Consider the following 17,857-nt stretch of genomic DNA (forward strand, 5'->3'; position numbering starts at 1 on the left):
ACTCATAATCAGAGAAATGCAAATTAAATAATACTATGATACTACGTTTTACCTATGAAATTGGCAAAAATAAAAATTATGACAACATATCCTTTGGCAGAGCCATGAGAAAAACCAGCACACATATGCTGGTGGTGGGAATGCAAACTGCTAGAACTCTTCTGGAGGGGACTTTGGCAATGCCAAAACCACCACCACATATGGATTTACCTTTAGATTGAGTTACCCCTAGTCTAGATATTTACCCTAATGGTACACTAGCAACAATATGAAAATACATATGCATGAAGTTATTCATTGCTTCACTGTATGTAATGATGCTTATACATAAGAGGATGGTTAAACTATGGTAAATTGACACAATGAAGTACTATGCAAGTATTAAAAAATTCAAAATCTCTATGAACTAATATGGAGTGAATTCCAAGAGATACTGAAAAGTACAAAGAGTAAAGTATAGGAAAGTATCTATTGCATCCCACCCTTCATAGAAGGAAGAAAGGTATAAAAAAAGATACATGAAACCTGTATAGTTCTGCAAACCAATGTCACCCCAATAGCTTCCATTTAAAAAAAGATATATCTGTTCATTTGTGCCAAAAGGAATACAGGAAGGATAAACTAGAAGCTAATGCAATTGATTACCTATACACCTGATGGGTAAAAACATAACAGAAAAATGATTCGCATCTACTTAACATTCTTACATATCATAAGAAATGGCCTAATAAAACAATGAAAACTAGGCAAACGACAACTCACAAAAGACACCCAAATGGTCCACAGATGTGGAAAGATTCTCTGCACCACTAGAAACCAGAGAAATGCAAACTAAAATAACTTAAGCTAAAAAATAAAATAAAATAACACAAACCTGTCACATTTGTAAAAGTCAATTTGCAGAAATTAAAGTCTAGCAAAGCCAATTTAAGGGCAAGAAGTAGAGTAACAAAGCCCATGCATGGCTCAGAGGAATCTACATTGGCACAAACACTTTAAAAAGTCATTTGGCACCCTGGCCGGGTGGTTCAGTTGCTTGGAGTATCATCCAGTGCACCAAAAGGTTCCAGGTTCAATTCCGGGTCAGTGCACACACCTAGGTCTCGGGTTTGATCCCTGGGTCTGGGTGTGTATGGAAGGCAAATGTTTCTCTCTCACATCGATGTTTCTCTCTTCCCTTCCTCTCTCTCTAAAATCAATAAACACATCTCCGGGTGAGGATTTTTTAAAAAAGAAAAAGCCATTTGGCAAGAATAATTTAAATAATTTGCAATACCCTGAGCTCACTCTCCCTCTCTGAGAGAGAGAACGACCCTAAGAATAGGGCTCCCCCACCTTTAGGCATCATGGCACCTATCGAAAATACAGTGCTCATATAGCACAACTAGGGGAAGTGGAGGTGGCTCCGTGGCTAGAGGATTTCCTAGGAATTCTGACTGCCAAGGCCCACCTGGCTGCCCCAGAGGCTGAGTGAAGGGTTCGGTATCTCTACCTACAACCTATTCCCACAAGATCACTGGTAGGGTAACTGTGTCCTACAGAAATATGGACCAAAATACTCAGTGCCATAGGTTGTTAACAATGAAAAATTAGAAACCACTTATACATTATCTACAGGGAAATGAACAGTGATGTACTTTATAATAACTATAACAGTAGTTAAACATTTTTAATTAGAGCTACATTGTCACATGAGAAAATCCAAAAACTATGATGTTGAGTGAAAAACCCAGGTAGTAGAATGATACGTTATATCATACAATTGTATGTAAATTCTGCAATTAAAATTAAGTAAATAAGTAAACTTAGTTATACAATTTACTTAAGACTTAAAGTATTCAAAAGAATAATAGTATGTGTATGTACATATACAAACAACATATAACGTATATTGTTCATATATCATACCCATAAATATATAAACTATATTGTTTTTATACTTACAGATGCATAACATAGTGCACATACACATTCATACACGTAGTAAAAGTACGAAGGAATACAGAAAAAAGATAAAGAATAATTTCAAAACAGCAGTGACCTCTGGAGTAAAGAGAGAGGAAAGCAATTGAGGAAGAATTCACGTAATCACAGGGGGCTTCAAATGCACCTGTAATGTTTTATTTTTTTAAAAAAAAAGAGAATTTGAAGTGAATATGGACAAATATTAAGATTTATTAATCTAGTGGGAAGTACATGGAGGTGGTTATATTGATCTCTGATATATGAATAATGTAACATTCCTATTTTATAATACATATTTATAATACATATATGTTTTTTTAATATATCTTTATTGATTTCAGAGAGAGGAAAGGAGAGGGAGAGGGAGAGATAGAAACATCAATGATGAGAGAGTCATTGATCAGCTGCCTCTTGCACACCCCTGACTGGGGATCAAGCCCGCAACCCGGGCATGTGCCCTCACCAGGAATCGAACCCCAATCGCCTGGATCCTAGGTCAACACTCAACCGCTGAGCCACACACGGCCAGGCTATAATATATATTTTTAAATAATTAAAAATTAAACTCTGCCCTTGCTTCATTTTTACACTTAGAAATATCTGAACTATTAATTCTATTTTGCCTGCCTTGTATATATCCCTCATTGTACTTAGGATGCAGCACAGAAATCAACGAAGATATTTCATAAGAGTAAATGCAAGATACTTCAGGAACAGCTGATTTAAAATGCCAATGGAGACCCTGACCTGAGGACAGAAGTAACTCAAAAGGTGTCAGAATATTTTGGAAAACCAGATCTTCATTATTCTAGACATGTGAGTTCCAAAAGGAGAAACTTTACCTCCTTTTATGCTGGGGTTCATAGCTCCCACCCCAAGTAGAGAGAATAGTTTAAATATCAGACCCAAAATTCTCATGATAGATATTAAGTCTCAGAACCAGACTTTATGAAATAAGGCCCTGGCAGGGTACAGTGTCATCCCAATATGCCAAGGTTGCAGGCAGGGTATATACAAGAATCAACCAATGAATGCATAAATAAGCAGAACAACACATCAATGTCTGTCTGTCTCTGTCTGTCCCTCTCCCCCTTCCTCTTGCTCTAAAATTAATAAATAAAATTTTTAAAAAGATTTTTTTTTTTTAATGAAATAAAAATGCACACCAAGGAAACAGCAGCAAAAGAAAAAAAGTCATGTAATTTGTGCTCTCTTTATTTTTACTGCTTACCCTATGCTGGAGCCAAAAAGAAAAGACGTAAGAAGTCCAGTTTCATTATAGTTACAAGCACAGCAATCCCAGCAGGAGCATGACTAACATGACTACAGAAGCCACAAATGAAATGCCTGTGTACCCTGGGAGTAATTGCTCAGTCAGAGTGTTCCAAAGGCAGAAGGCCAAATGAAAGGACATACTACGACTCCAAAAGCTTAAAACAACATTTTCCCACAATTATTGGCTTTTCTCCACACTTCTCCCATCCTTCTACCCAAGTTATAGTTGAATTACTACACCTAAATTAGTCATTAGTTTCCCTGAACGTTACAACACACTGTGACTGATGAAAATCATAAGAAAAAGGCTCCCAAAATGCATCCCTACGCATTTAGAGTGGGAACAGCATGAGGCCAGCCCCCAACAATTACCATCTTAGTTGAACCTGGACCAATCACTCAATCTCCCTGGATTAATTTCCATATGTGTAAAGTGAGTTTTTTAAATACTGATTAACTAGAGAGTAAAAGCAGTCTTTCATACATTTTACTAGCATACATGTCTTCTGTGTAAACTACCTGTTCATATTTTTGCCTGTTTTTCTACTAGCTTGTTTTATTCACTTACAGGAGTTCTTTATATATCCTGGATACTTGGTCAGGTAAATGCCAGGCTTTCCATGTGTATGGACTCTTCTGCAAACGGCCCATTATTTGCCATTATTTATTATGCCATTTCTTTTCTTCATTATTAAGTGGGAAAGCTAGCTGGATGCTGGATCATCCTCTGAATGGGTTGCTTGTTTCTGCCAATCTGTGTCTTGATTTTGCATTTTATAATTAAATGCTTTTTTAACTAGATGAATACACATATATAATTCTATACAACTTTTATAATAATCTAGATATTTAATAATACACTCAAATATGATAAGATATAAATGTAATAATCCTAATGATAATGACAACATTCCCTGCCCTAACTACCTCCTTGAATGTTGCATCAGCTGAATGATGTAACGTATCTTGCAAACTATAACATGTAAACTATGATAGAAAATCTCTCAAAGAAAGGCACAACTCTACCTCTAAATAAGACATTTGAAAAATCACTCATTCACAGGAATCAAAATTCTCATTTAATTAATAACAATCTTAAAGTTCTCATGAATCATCTCCAACCTTAATTTATGGCACCCCAATGGAAGATCTGTTCTACCCGGGGATCCCCTATCAGAACTCCCTCCATAAAAACATCAGTTGTAATGGATTACGCGCTCAGTTCTACTTTTTCACAGTATGAGAGGGAAGCTTTAAGAGCCTGTGTTAAATTCCCTGCTGAAAATGACATTACTTTCTAGGCTGACCTGCAGAGCGCCTCACAAATAGACTCTGAGGACTTACCGTTCATTATTAAGAATAAGAAAGAGCCTGCCCTTTATTATACTATATTTCACCAGCCTCACACTCTGTGTGTGCTTAGTAACATTCATTTACATCTTCCACATTTATACAATCCCCTTTAATAACATCACCAGATTCTTACAGTCCTAAAGACTAGAACTGCAATGACTTAAAAAAGACTTCACACACAACTTCAAAAAAGTCAAATTTTTACACATTGGCTCCTAAGGATACCTCAAGTCAGAAAACAGTGCCAAGTGTGATAAGCAGAACAGTGGTCCCAGGAAGATGTCCCTGCCCTCGTCTCCAAAATCAAGGAATGTTACCATACATGGCAAAGGTCAGGGACCTTAAGATTGGGAGAGTATCCAGAACCATCCAGGTGGGAATCAATCTAATCACATGAGTCCTTAAAAAAAGGAAGGAGACAGAAGAGTGGATCACAGAAATGTAACATGAAAAGGACATGACCCACCATCTCCGATTCTGAATGCAGAGAACGGGACCATGAGGCAAGAGAAAGCAGGAAAAGGCAAGGAAACAAATTCTCCCATAGAGCCTCCAGAAGGAACACAGCCTTGCCCACACCTTCACTTTAGCCCAATAAAACTCATACTGAACTTCTAACCTACAAAACTATACAATGATGAATTTATGTTGTGGCAGCAATAGAAAAGTAATACAAAGAGCACGCCTTGTTTATTTGCAGGAAAACAAACTGAGCACACTGGAGCCCAGCTCCTGATTTGAAATCACAGCTCTACTACTTGTCAGTTGAGTCAACTGAAACCAAGTATTAACCCTCCCTAAGCCTCGGTGTTCTCATCTGCAAAATGAGGCTATTAGTACAGGAAGCCTCACACTTAATGTCTTTGTAGGTTCTTAGACTTCAAGGAAAACAATGTATAACAAAACCAATTTTACCACAGGCTAACTGATATAACAAGAGTTAAGTTCTTAAGGCATCTCATCAACATTACAACAAAACATTAGTCGAAGAGCTGCTACAGTACCTATCTTAAAAGAATGTTGAAGAACTAAGTAAGTTAATTCATGTAAAGCACTTAAAATATTGTTTCACAGTTAGGAGGCACTAAACACATCTTAACTACCGCTATTATTGATTTTAATCAATAATAACTACGAGATCAGTAGTCTTCAAAACAGTCAAGGAAATGAGCCCTTCTAACAATTAAGGTTTGTACACATATCTACAAGCAGTCCACATGAGAGTCCCAGCTCCACTGAACTACAGTGTGCAGTTCTTCAAGAGTCATTCCAATAATTAAGGAAGAGGCTGCCAAAGTCCAAGTGTCAACAAGAACTCCACTAAGTGATAACGGCTAACAGGGCCTGACAAAAAAGTGCCCATCAAGAAGTAAGAGCTGTCTTATTAAAAATAATAGATGCTGCAAAATTAGTTTCTACTGAAACTGTCCATAACTGGCATTTTTTCAGCTTATTTGGTATTTATACAGCACTTTTCATTAGCAAACCGGCCCTATCATTTCTTCATAAACAATTAAATTTTTATTTCACTTGGCTATTGACTACGCAACATTTACATAAATTGACATAACCTAGCTAAGCAATGATGATTTACACTATAAAAACACAAAGATATAACTGGTAAATTCCACAAAAATTAGAGGCAAATACAAATCAAATGTATAGATGTATTTTGTGTTTCATAATTCCACACACTGCAACAGCCAAAAGCAATGCCAAACTCGAGGAATAGCAACACTATGACAGAAAGAAGGAGAAGACAAAACCTCTGAACACCAGGGAGAGACATGAGAAAAACCTTTGTCAAGCGCCATGATAAAAATCAGCGTTTGGGGTCTTTTAAAAAATCAGTAACTAAGCAGACTAAAAGAAAAATCTATTATAAAATAATTCCTAGAGTAAAAGCAATATACTTCAAGATTCCAAGCTTAAATAACCCTAAATTTCATTAAATGATGTTTAAAAGGTAATTAAATATGCCCTAGCAAAAGAAGTATATAGTTAAGCTCTCCTAAAAAAGTACTTTCAATTAGTTGCACAGAATGTATTGATTAAATCCAATAAATTTTTCTACCTTTTGATTATTTCAAACTCTACAGGACTACAGAACTAGTTTGTATCTGAAAAGCCAAAGATAAATGACCCTATTTCTTGAAAAGGTGTTGAGGAAGGCTGTCAAAGGAAGGTACCTGCAGGGCATCCCATAAAAGACATCCAGTCCCCTTCTCCCCAACCCAGAGGTGCAATAACAGAGCATCTCTTTGCAGATGCCCAGCAGCTCTCCAAGCCAAGCTGAGCTGAATTCTCTGATGGTTAGGTCTGAACCACACCAGAATTCCCCTAAATCTTTGCATCTAGATTCCAAGTACACTCTCCCTCGCCCAACTTTAAATATAGGTCAAAATGGCTCTCCTTTATCTTAATCAACAGAATTTAGGTAGCCCAAGAAGAAACACAAGTACTTTGAGAATATGTCCTCAAAGTGTGGCGGGGGGGGGGGGGGGGGGGGCGCGCGCGTGCAGGCACATATGAAGTGAGGAGGCCACTGGAAGATATAGGAGTCAAAATGCAGAAATAAAAGGGTCAAACACTCAAAAGTCCTCAAGGACCATACAGGGAATGTAATATATGAAACAGCTGGGTCAAAGCTAACAGGAACAATAGAGGTTACAGCAAAAAGGATAACACACACTCCACCAAAAACATTTAAATTCAACTTCAGAAAAGCAAGCAGTGCTGGTCAAATAAAACACACCTACAGCTCAACTCAGCAGGCAGGCCAGATTCGGAGCCAGTTTTCAACCGTGATACGCGCAACAGGCCCAACCAATCTTCTTAAACCTTACTCCCTTCTGAGGAAGGCTAAGGGCTCGTGGCGGCCCCAAGGCACTAGCCTCGGGCCCTGCAGCCCCACAGGCATCCCTAGGCCTTTGCCTAGGAGCTGCAGTATACCGAGAAGTGTAGAGGCCGGAGTGTTGAATACTTACCACTTGAGCTTCCAGGAGTTGAATACTGAGAGGTATCAATAAATTTTCGAGGCGTAGGAAGGTTTGTCACATCAATCAGAGGGACAGGAGAAGCATCTTTCGCAAGGGAGCTGAAGGGAAAAGCAGCAATAGTTACTTACCACCTTCTCCCAAAACAACTTAAGTCTCACTACATGGCGGTCCCTTATCACCTTCTTTCTGTTATGAGACCTCTTTATACTATGACTTCAAATATCTCCAAGAATATTTCCAGTGAAGTGGTGACTGGCTGGGTTATTATATGGGTTCCAAGAATATTTAAATATTTATTATCTTTTCATTCTGATGCAAGGTTAAAAAAAAAGGATGTTAAATTTGTTCTAGATCTTCTGGATGCCACCTTAGAACCAAATTACACCACGCAATTTCAGTACCCTCCTTTGCTTCTGTATTAAATTAATTTACAAGCAAAGAAAGAGCAAATGACACCATATCATGACACCCGAATGAAGGTTTAGCCAGTTAAGCCCAGTCTGATTTGTGCTTTGCAAGCTAAAGGTCTTTGAAATAGTCTGGGAGTTCACTACATTAGCTTTCTTTAAAAGAGGTTCATAAATTTCATCAAGTTGAGAATCACTACAATAACAAATGATGTGAGGAATTTTGAACAGGTTAATTCAGTGTTTGATTATCACCTTTTCCAAAAAGGCCTAGCCCCTCATCTTAGTGATTAACTTTAGAGTCTCCAAAATAAACACATCAATTTTAAATGACACAAAGGCTATAAAAAAAATTTTTAATTTCAAGTTAATTCCCATTTATGGGCATTTGTTAAGTGCAAGAATATAGGCAATGCGAAGGCAAATAACACCTGTGTCTCACCTTCCAGAAACTGGATCATCTAATCACACTGCATTACAACAGAAAAGCTTCTCTAAGTCAAGTCCCAAGGGGAGAGAGGTCAAAGCCATAGAGAATTCCCATCACCCCTTTCCAGTCCTAATACACATCATCTATAAGAGTTGCTATCCCTGCAAATGACTCACATAGTGAGTTATAAAGGGAGGGGAGGCAGAGGGAGCAGGGATGAGACCATACCTGCCGCAACACTTTCTCCAGATGTAATGAAAGGATGCGTGCAATTCTGAACATCTGTTCCTTGCCCCTGCCACAGTGATATATCCCCATTTCCCTCCTACACTACTTCTGGAACCAAAATGCTAGGTATGTGTGTATTTTTTTTTTTTTAAATATATCTTTATTGATTTTGGAGAGAGGAAAGGAGAGGGAGATAGATAGAAACATCAATGATGAGAGAGCCATCGATCAGGCCCGCAACCCGGGCATGTGCCCTGACCGGGAATCGAACCCTGATCACCTGGATCCTAGGTCAATGCTCAACTGCTGAGCCACGCCCGGCCGGGCTGTGTGTATTTTTAAGCTAATAAAAAATAAACATTTTTTCAGAAAACTCTGAAAAGCAAACTTTAGGCTAAAGGGCAAAATTATCATGTAAGATATTATTTTTATGGAGCGCTGGTAATGTGCAATTCACTGTCCTAGGCCACAAAGATAAATAACTACAACAGTCATCAAGTTCTTCCTTTTCACTTAATACAGAGAAGGGGGAATTATTACTCAAACAAGTCCTAAGCATCTGCTATGCACTTGGCACTACATCTACTGCTGAGGATCCCACAATGACTAAGGTAGGAGCTAACCAAACTTAGCACATTTCCAACTACAGGAATCACCTGCAGATTAATGTGAAACCTAAAGTGAAGTATAAGATACAAAAGTAACAGAAACAGCATTTACTAAGAATTGAACTGATACAGTTCCAATAACTCTTTTCCTCCAATATAAGCTGTAACTTCCTATTTGCCTAAACTATCTTAAGAAAATCCGACAGAGCTTTCAAACCCACTAGTTTATGACAACAGTGCCTATCAGATTAACAGACAAACCCATTAGATCATAAATTCATCCATTTATCTTTCATATACTGACTACAGTCTTCTCATTTTTCTTCTCAACGACCTCATCTGTTACCTGCATTTTACTCACAGTTGGGAAACCAGCTCTATATATCTCCCCAACCCTGATATACAACTGCCCAAGAGCAGAGGGTACTGTTGATGTTTATGGGGCTGCTACTGAGTAAATAAGAAAAAGTTCATTTCAATTTTAAATAAGAAAAATATATGATACATTTTATAAATATTTCCATAACAAAAGTGGAGGAGTTATTTTTAAGCACTGATAAATGAAGGTGTCAATTAGAGGGAAAATTCAAGTGTATGGCTGGAATGCTGCCTGCCAAGCCTAGGAATGAAGCAGATCAGTTAGTACATATGTGTGTGCATATATGTGTGTGTGTGTGCGCACCCCTATATATATATATATATATATATGTGTGTGTATATATATATATCTGTGTATATATATATATATATTACTCTATAAACACAGATGTGCACATGATTCACTTTAGATCAAAGCCTATCATTATTTTCTCAGTTTTAAGCTAAAAATATATTTTCGTTAAATATAGGGTAACAAATAGCTTGCCATGTTAACTTTGAAAAAATAACCTGCTGAATTTATTACCAGGGCCAGAAGGGCCCTCAAACTCCATCAATAAACTTTCAGAAAGTCAATTTACTGCAAAACTATTTTCATAGACTCATCTCTCTTTCTAAAATTTTCCCTTGGGCTTCAATTTTCTCCTTTATGAACACTAACCCAAAGGCAAGTCACTCTGCAAATGACTTTTAGTTTTTCTCTTATTCTTTTATGGAAGGACTTAATCTCAAGAGTGCAAGAGAAAGGGGCACACCCACTCACTCAGTTGCTACAGACAAGAAGCTCAGCAGAATGGTAGGTGCCACTATAGAATATCACACCTAAATAGCACATAGCTCAGTTTCCACTTCAGACAGTAGAAAGAAGTCTGTTCTCACCATACACCAGCAATAAAGTTCAGAGGTATTAAATAATTAGTACCTTCAAAAGGTTTTGTATCTCTCAGAGGGAAGTATTTTTTATAACAAACAAAATCAAAATTAGATTGTTCTTTTCAAGTTTCCAATTAATATGAATAATCTGAACTGCCTTATTTTTTTTTAATGTTTTTTTTTTTTTAATTGACTTGAGAGAGACAGGAAGGGAGAGGGGGAGAGAGAGCAACATCAATGTGAGAAACATGGATTGGCTGCCTCCTGCACACCCCCTACTGGGGATCAAGCCCACAACTCAGGCATGTGGGCTTTTTTTGGGGGGGGGGGGAATACTGATAGTTTTGTGGGGTTTTTTTTAAAATACATATGCTTACAAATTTTTATTTTAAATCCATTCAGAATCATTCATAGCTGAGTTGAAAAAGACAGCTGATGGACGTAAGACCATCTCCCCCAAATTACTGATTGTATACTGTGATAAAATGTGATTTGCTATTAAATAACCACATGGTAGCAGACAGGAAAAGTATAAAGCAAATTAAACTACTCCAGAAAACAATCCCTACCACAACCACCCCAAGAACTTTCTGGCTGTTAACCATCTATCCAGTAAGTAAGGAGCTACTTCTAAATGTGTTTCATTTCAATATTTCAAGCCATGAAAAGTTTGGGTTTGTTTTTTAAATAAGGATTAGAAGTGCTAACAGCTTATTAAACATTTGCTTTTTAATTAGAACTTATTTCTGTTCCTTCACTTAGTAATAAATATGTCCAGCTATGGCCAAAATTTACAGCAACAGCTCATTTGGTTGACTTTATTGTCAAACTAAAACTTGACAGAGGTGAGTTGAACTTTAAGTTGTAAATCTAGTAACTAATATATTCACCACTATAACCCCAACAGCTGGCACACTACCTGCCAAAGAGCAAGTGCTTGTAAAAGTTTGTTAAATCAAACTGAGTTGAGAAGTATTTGTCAAAGATAATATGCCCCTAGTAAGAAAATTTAACGGCCGAATGAAACAGGAATGGCTGGCGCAGTAATTTTCTACAGTTCTAAGATCTGTCAGAACATACAGAAAGAATAATGAATGATTCAGAGGGCATAAAAGTCAAAAACAATCAGGGTCTCAAATAACAGACAAAGAGTTAAGTACATGTAATACAAAGTAAAGTGAAGCTAAAATCTAAGCAAAGAGGAAAAAGCCAGAGGGAAAAACTGGACAGTAATAGAAAGAAAACAGCCATACGAAAAAAAAAAATTAAAAGAGAAAATAAGCAGCAAATAATATAATGGGGTCAAGGTCACTCTTTACATACCCAGAGATAAATATGGACACCAAAATCCATGAGTCTGAAACTTTCTCCTCCATGAACTAGAGAGCATCCAAGAAAGCAAGGTTGTTCAAGTATTAACTCAGGATGCATGCAATAAATAAAAGGATTAACTATTTAAAAAATAACTTTTTATTGATTTTATCTGCTTATAAGGTATTAAGAATTCTTTTTTAAACATACAAAAAATAATCTACTATTATAATTTTGGCATACGGCCCTTCCAAAACATTTAACACAACAAAATCTCTGACTGCGCATTCATCCCTGCTGCTTACTTACACACACACACACACACACACACACACACACTCTCCCTCTCTCTCTCTCTCCCTCTCTCTCTCTCTCTTTCTCTCTCCAGGTAAATTCTTTTTCAACGTTCTTTGGATAATCCTGTATAGAATTTTAAATCCTAGTCTTTCCCCATTTTGCCATTTCATTAAAAATTATCTTCAAAAGCATCCTTAATACGTGTGTTGTTATTAAAGTAATATTACATGCCCATGATGAGCATACTCACAAGGCAGAGGGTAAGGGGTGAGTCCTTCTTTCCTACTCCCCATTTCCATTCCCAGCTCCCACAGGTAATCCCTTTTATCAGTGTTTTAGCAATATCCTTTCAGGAATCTTCCATACAAATACACTTATATCTACATATAAAGGATACAGATTTAAGTATACATCATTTCAATTCTTTTCAACTTCTACTTCAAAAACATCTGTTCTTTATATGTGTGTGCTTTCACGTGATTTCTTTTCTCTGGCAGTAGAAACTTGTTGGGTGTTTGGGTGTTTGTTTTTTGATACCAACAATCGGAACAGTCTTTGTACTGGAGAGACTCTCCATTGTCCAGGTCAAAGCAAAACAGAAAGAGGACAGTACTTCCTATTATGGAAGTTGAAGGAGACCAGACATATCCCAGGCTCAACAAACCGAATGCTTCTACCCAGGACTTTGAATCTTGAGGAGATGAAGAAAAGATTCAGGGACATTTAGAGATCATTTAACCGAGAGTTAAAAATCAGGCAATTGTAGGCATGGTACCAGCAGCCCAGCAACCCAACCAGACAGAGCCTTCCCATGACCGGTCTATGATGTGAGCTCAGCGTCATCCCCCTTGGTCCCTCGGTCCCTCCTGGGTTTTAGAGCCTGATCATACAGACTTCCTTCTCTTAGCTTCTGTGACCTACCTGATAACTTTCCACTAAGTTCCTTCCTTGTTTTAGTTACCAGGACTGACTCCTGCTAGTTGCAGTCAAGAACACTGGCTAATACATCAACCTCTGCAGCAGACAATATGTCTTACTTGTTCTGTCTTCTCTAGTGATTTTTCAGTATAGAAATCGTTAAATACACATATCTAGGTTAATATACACAAATCTCAATGAATTAAACACATTTTCTCTAATTATTAAAATCCAAAATAAAACAGCTTCTGACTCCGTTCTATCTCCTGCCTATCCAAATTTCCCAGTGTCTACTAACAATGTTGAGATATAAATCCTGTTTATTATTACATAGTCTTCTTTGACCACATATACCTCTTTCTTTATCATGTATTTTTTACTGAAATATATTTGACATATAGATTATGTACATTTAATGGGTACAACATGTTAATTTGAAACATTTATATGTTGTAATATGATTGCCATTGCAGTGATAATTAGTACCACATTTTTTAAAGAAATAGAACAAAAAATGCATCAGATTTGTATGGAACCACAAAAGACCCCGAATGGCCAAAGCAATCCTGAAAAAAAAGAACAAAGCCAGAAGTATCACACTACCTGACTTCAAATTATACTACAGAGCAACGATAATCAAAACAGCCTGCTACTGACAGAAAAACAGACACACGGGACAATGGAACAGAACTGAGAGCCAGAAATAAAACCACGTATGTGGTCAAATAATTTCTTACAAAGGAGCCAAAAACATACAGTGGAGAAAAGGAAGCCTCTTCAATAAATGGTTCTGGGAAAATTGGAAAGAACATACAAAAGAATAAAACTAGACTGCTATTAAACCTTTTTCAAAAATAATTTTCAGCTAATATTTTTGATCTTGTAAAAATAGATTTGTCAGTTATTTATATGTAAATTTAGATATTTAATGGTGTTTAGTCCTTGCAGTAGTTATAAATTACCTACAACTTTATTGTTCATGCTGCTGAATTTGATTTATATCTCAGAGTTCATCATTGAGTATTCTCCTCAGAAAATAAGTGATTTAATTTCTGTTAATTTATATCTGAGAATGTCTCTTTGCTACCCATGCATATCAATGTCCATTTAGTTGAGTATAGATATCTTTGGCCCCAAATCATCCCCATTCAACACTGTCAATTTGGCTCTGTATCTGCTGTATCTTGGCATTTTCTGGTCAGCAAATCCTGGTGTACCTGATTTTTACTCCTTTCTGTGGATGAGTACTAAGTTAACTGTACAAAACAGAAGACTCAAATAATAGTGGCCTGAGTAAAACAAAGGTTTTCCTTCCTGTCATATAAAAGATTTAACTTATGCAGGGCTATAATAGAGGACTCGTGTCATTAAAGAGATTACAATGTGGCTTCCATCCTGAAGGTTCCCTCATGTCTAAGATGGATTGATGGCACTAATCCATGTCCCACATGGGAAGTAAATGAAGGAACATGAGGGGTAAAGGAGTGAGCATAGCAATTTGATTGGCACCTTTAAAGAATTTTCCTATGAGCACTGATTCAACAGCTTGCAAGCAGAAGTCTCACTGATTTTAGCTACATAGGAGTCTAGAAAGCATAGCCTTGTAGCTGGGCATATGGCCACCAGGAACAAAATAAAGTCACTGTTAAAAATGAAGAAGGGGAGAATCGATATTAGGTGGGCAAATAACTCTCTGTCACAACAGATAACATCAATTTTCTTCCTAGCACTTATAGAATTTGCTTTTGAAATTCATAAAAATTTTTGGATCATATCTAAGAGTAACTTTTTTCATTAATTTCATCTTGAATTGATTTGCAGATCAAAGTCTTTTTATTCTCTTCAAATAGGTTTCTTTACTTACACTCTAAGTATTGCTTCTGCCATAACAAAATATGGCAGACTGGGTGGCTTAAACAAACAGAAATTTATTTCCTCACCGTTCTGGAGGCTAGAAGTCCAAAATTCAAGGCGCTGGCAGAGTTGGTTCCTTCTGAGGCCTCTCTCCTTGGCTTGTAGATGGCCAAGTTCCTAAGCACTGTCCCCACCCACCACTACTCTCCACTAAGGTGCTAACAGTTATTCTGTTCAGATCCAGTGTTGAAGTTAAGTCTCAGGTATATAACCCCTAGAGCAATTTGTGTGGCTGGCAGGTTTTCTAATGCCCATTTGCGGGTAAGGGACAGAAACGCCTCTTTCTCTGGCAGTGTCTCCAACTAACCTGAAGCATCACACACAAAGTCGGCAGGTTCTGTTTAAACAGGACAGGACTTTAAAGATTTCATTACCAGCATGCACTGCTCCCAGTGCTCCTCTTGTCTACAGCTAATGAAAGGGTGTGAACAAGTATGTTGCAGTAGATAGTGCTAAACTGCCCTCTGAAAGACCTTACGGCTACTTTAAAGGAATCTCGGAAGGACATGACATGCACAGCTCTCTGCTACATGTTAACGATGCCAATGTTCTACTGCCTTAACTGCCTTAAGATCTGGTCTACTCCCTACCAGGTCTACACTAACCTAATGAATCTCTTGAGTCCACTCCAGGCCCTTCAATAGAGGGCTCTCCCAAACTCTTCCAGAAAGAGGATTGTCTACAATCCTCTAGCTAAATACAACTAAATTCTTTGTAAGTAACAAAGAATCTTGTAACTCCAGTTCATACAGCTATATTTCTTAATTAGGTTGACTTCACTATCCAGTTTAAGGATTTTCTTTCCCTTCCTTCGGAGATAAACCAAAGTATCTCTGACCCAGGTTATTAGAGACCCACAGCAAATGTTTCTTACGTAACTTTACGTAAGAGGACCATAATACTCCTTATGTATCTTTACATAAGAGGGCCATAATAAACATGCAATAAAGAAAAGAACAAACTTTGAATGCCAGCCTTTAAGAACAGGGAGTATTTCCAAAGACAGTATAGTATATTAAAAAGAGAAGTAAAATAAACAACAGCAATGTTCTGGGAAACGAATAAAATTCCTTAGACTCCTACACTGCCTCAGCACACTGCGCGGAGAGCCCGGGAACCCACCGCATTCTCCCTTTGTCCTTGTTACGCTGCGCAACTCGGCTGGTGGATTTGATGTAGAGGTGCCGGTGCAGTTCATCTATGAGAACCAAGTGCAGGTTCATCTTCTTGCTGTGAAGCTCCAGCCTCAGGTCACTCAGTCCCTCCACCTGGAGCAGGGGGCCCTCCAAAGATAGGACTGCTGACACCTGAAAAGGGGGGAAAGACAATTAAGTACAGTAACTAAATAATCTAGCCATGTTATAAATAAAAAGGACTACTTTTTAAAAGATACTGTCAAAAGAGAATTTATGAAGACCTAATAAGACTACATCAGACTTTGAAGAGTGCAGTAGCCCCCCTTATCCGCAGTTTCACATTCAGCAGTTTCAGTTACCTATGGTCAACCCAGGTCGAAAAATATTAAATGGGAAAATTCCAGAAATAAACAACTCTTAAGTTCTAAACTGTATGCTTTTCTGGTTAGTGTGAAGAAATCTCACACCATTCAGGTCTATCCCACCCTGGACATGAATCATCCCTTTGTTCAGCATATCCACACTGTATACACTACCTGCCCTTTAGTCACTTGGTAGCCATCTCAGTTATCAGATCAATATCACGGTATCACAGTGCTTATGATAAGTAATATTGTGATAAGTAATCCTTATTTTGCTTAACAATGGCCCCAACGTGCAAGAGTAGTGATGCTGACAATTTTAAATATGCCACAAAGAAGCCATAAAGTGCTTCCTTTAAGTGAAAAGGCAGAAGTTCTCAACTTAATAAGAAAAGAAAAAAAATGCTTACTGAGACTGCTAAAATCTATGGTAAGAAGAAATCTTCTTCTGTGGAAGAGCCTAATTTATAAATTAACCTTTATAACACGTGTGCATCTAAAGGCAGAAACATAGTACATACAGACTTCAGTACTATCCACAGTTTCAGGTATCCACTGGGGGTTTGGAAACATATGCCCTGTGAATAAGGGGTGACTAATGCACCATGTAGAAAGCCCTAGCTCTGCCTTTGAATGACTTAACACCTGAGACACAGAATGCTGAAGAAAACAATCTTAATAAAGATAAACATAAAGGCATCTAAAGTACCACAGCAAAGCCATACATACAATTTATTCCCACATACATTGCCTATCAATAGACACAAGTTTAATGATCTCCCCAATTAAAATGATTATAGCATTCAAAAAAGATGGCGGTGGGTTGAGTGAAAGTTACACTGACACTCCCCTGGGACCAAACTGGAATTACAACAAATATATAGAAAAACCAGCCTGAATAATCAACCACAGCTGAAGACGAGCTGGAGAGCACCTTCATCACCGAGGAAAAGTGGAGACCACATAGAGACTGGTAGGAAGTGCGGAAGCGCTAGAGGGCTGGCTGGGCTCCCACAGGCAGCAGCTGAAGGTCCCGAGGGACATCTCAGCTGTGGGGGTTCCCACTGAGGACTCTGGGGCTTAAGCCCCAGGCTGGGCTTCCCAGCCAAGAGCACCAGAGCTGAGAAAGATGCCCACATAACTGGCTGTGAAAAGCAGCTGGGTTTCTGTCTGCCAGAGAGAGGCAGCTAGAATTGCAGGCACCCTCTTAAAGAGCCAATGCACAAAGTTTCGTGTGCGGCCACTCACCTTGGGCTCCAGCAGAGGGAGGGCAGAGCAGACTGGAGCTGTGTGAGAAGAATCTAGGATTGTGTGCTCTGGAGACAGAGCTCAGAAGGCACCCCTCTGGATTCTTGGGTGAAATCATTCCCCCATACTACAGAGGACATCTTTCTCAGACAGAC

At 38.0% G+C, this 17,857-nt stretch overlaps 1 protein-coding gene across 1 annotated transcript in view; it reads right to left on the reverse strand.

Moving 5' to 3' along the window:
* Positions 1–17,857, reverse strand: part of EXOC4 (exocyst complex component 4) — a 643,225-nt gene that overhangs the window by 576,481 nt on the left and 48,887 nt on the right. The window contains exons 4-5 of the mRNA XM_081147994.1: positions 16,079–16,263; positions 7,581–7,690 (exon numbers count right to left, since the gene is read on the reverse strand). Of these exons, the coding sequence (XP_081004120.1) occupies positions 7,581–7,690; positions 16,079–16,263 (295 nt within the window). The remainder of the gene's footprint in view (positions 1–7,580; positions 7,691–16,078; positions 16,264–17,857) is intronic.

This window comes from Miniopterus schreibersii (genome assembly GCF_964146895.1).
Source record: "Miniopterus schreibersii genome assembly, chromosome: 9".
NCBI lineage: Eukaryota > Metazoa > Chordata > Mammalia > Chiroptera > Miniopteridae > Miniopterus > Miniopterus schreibersii.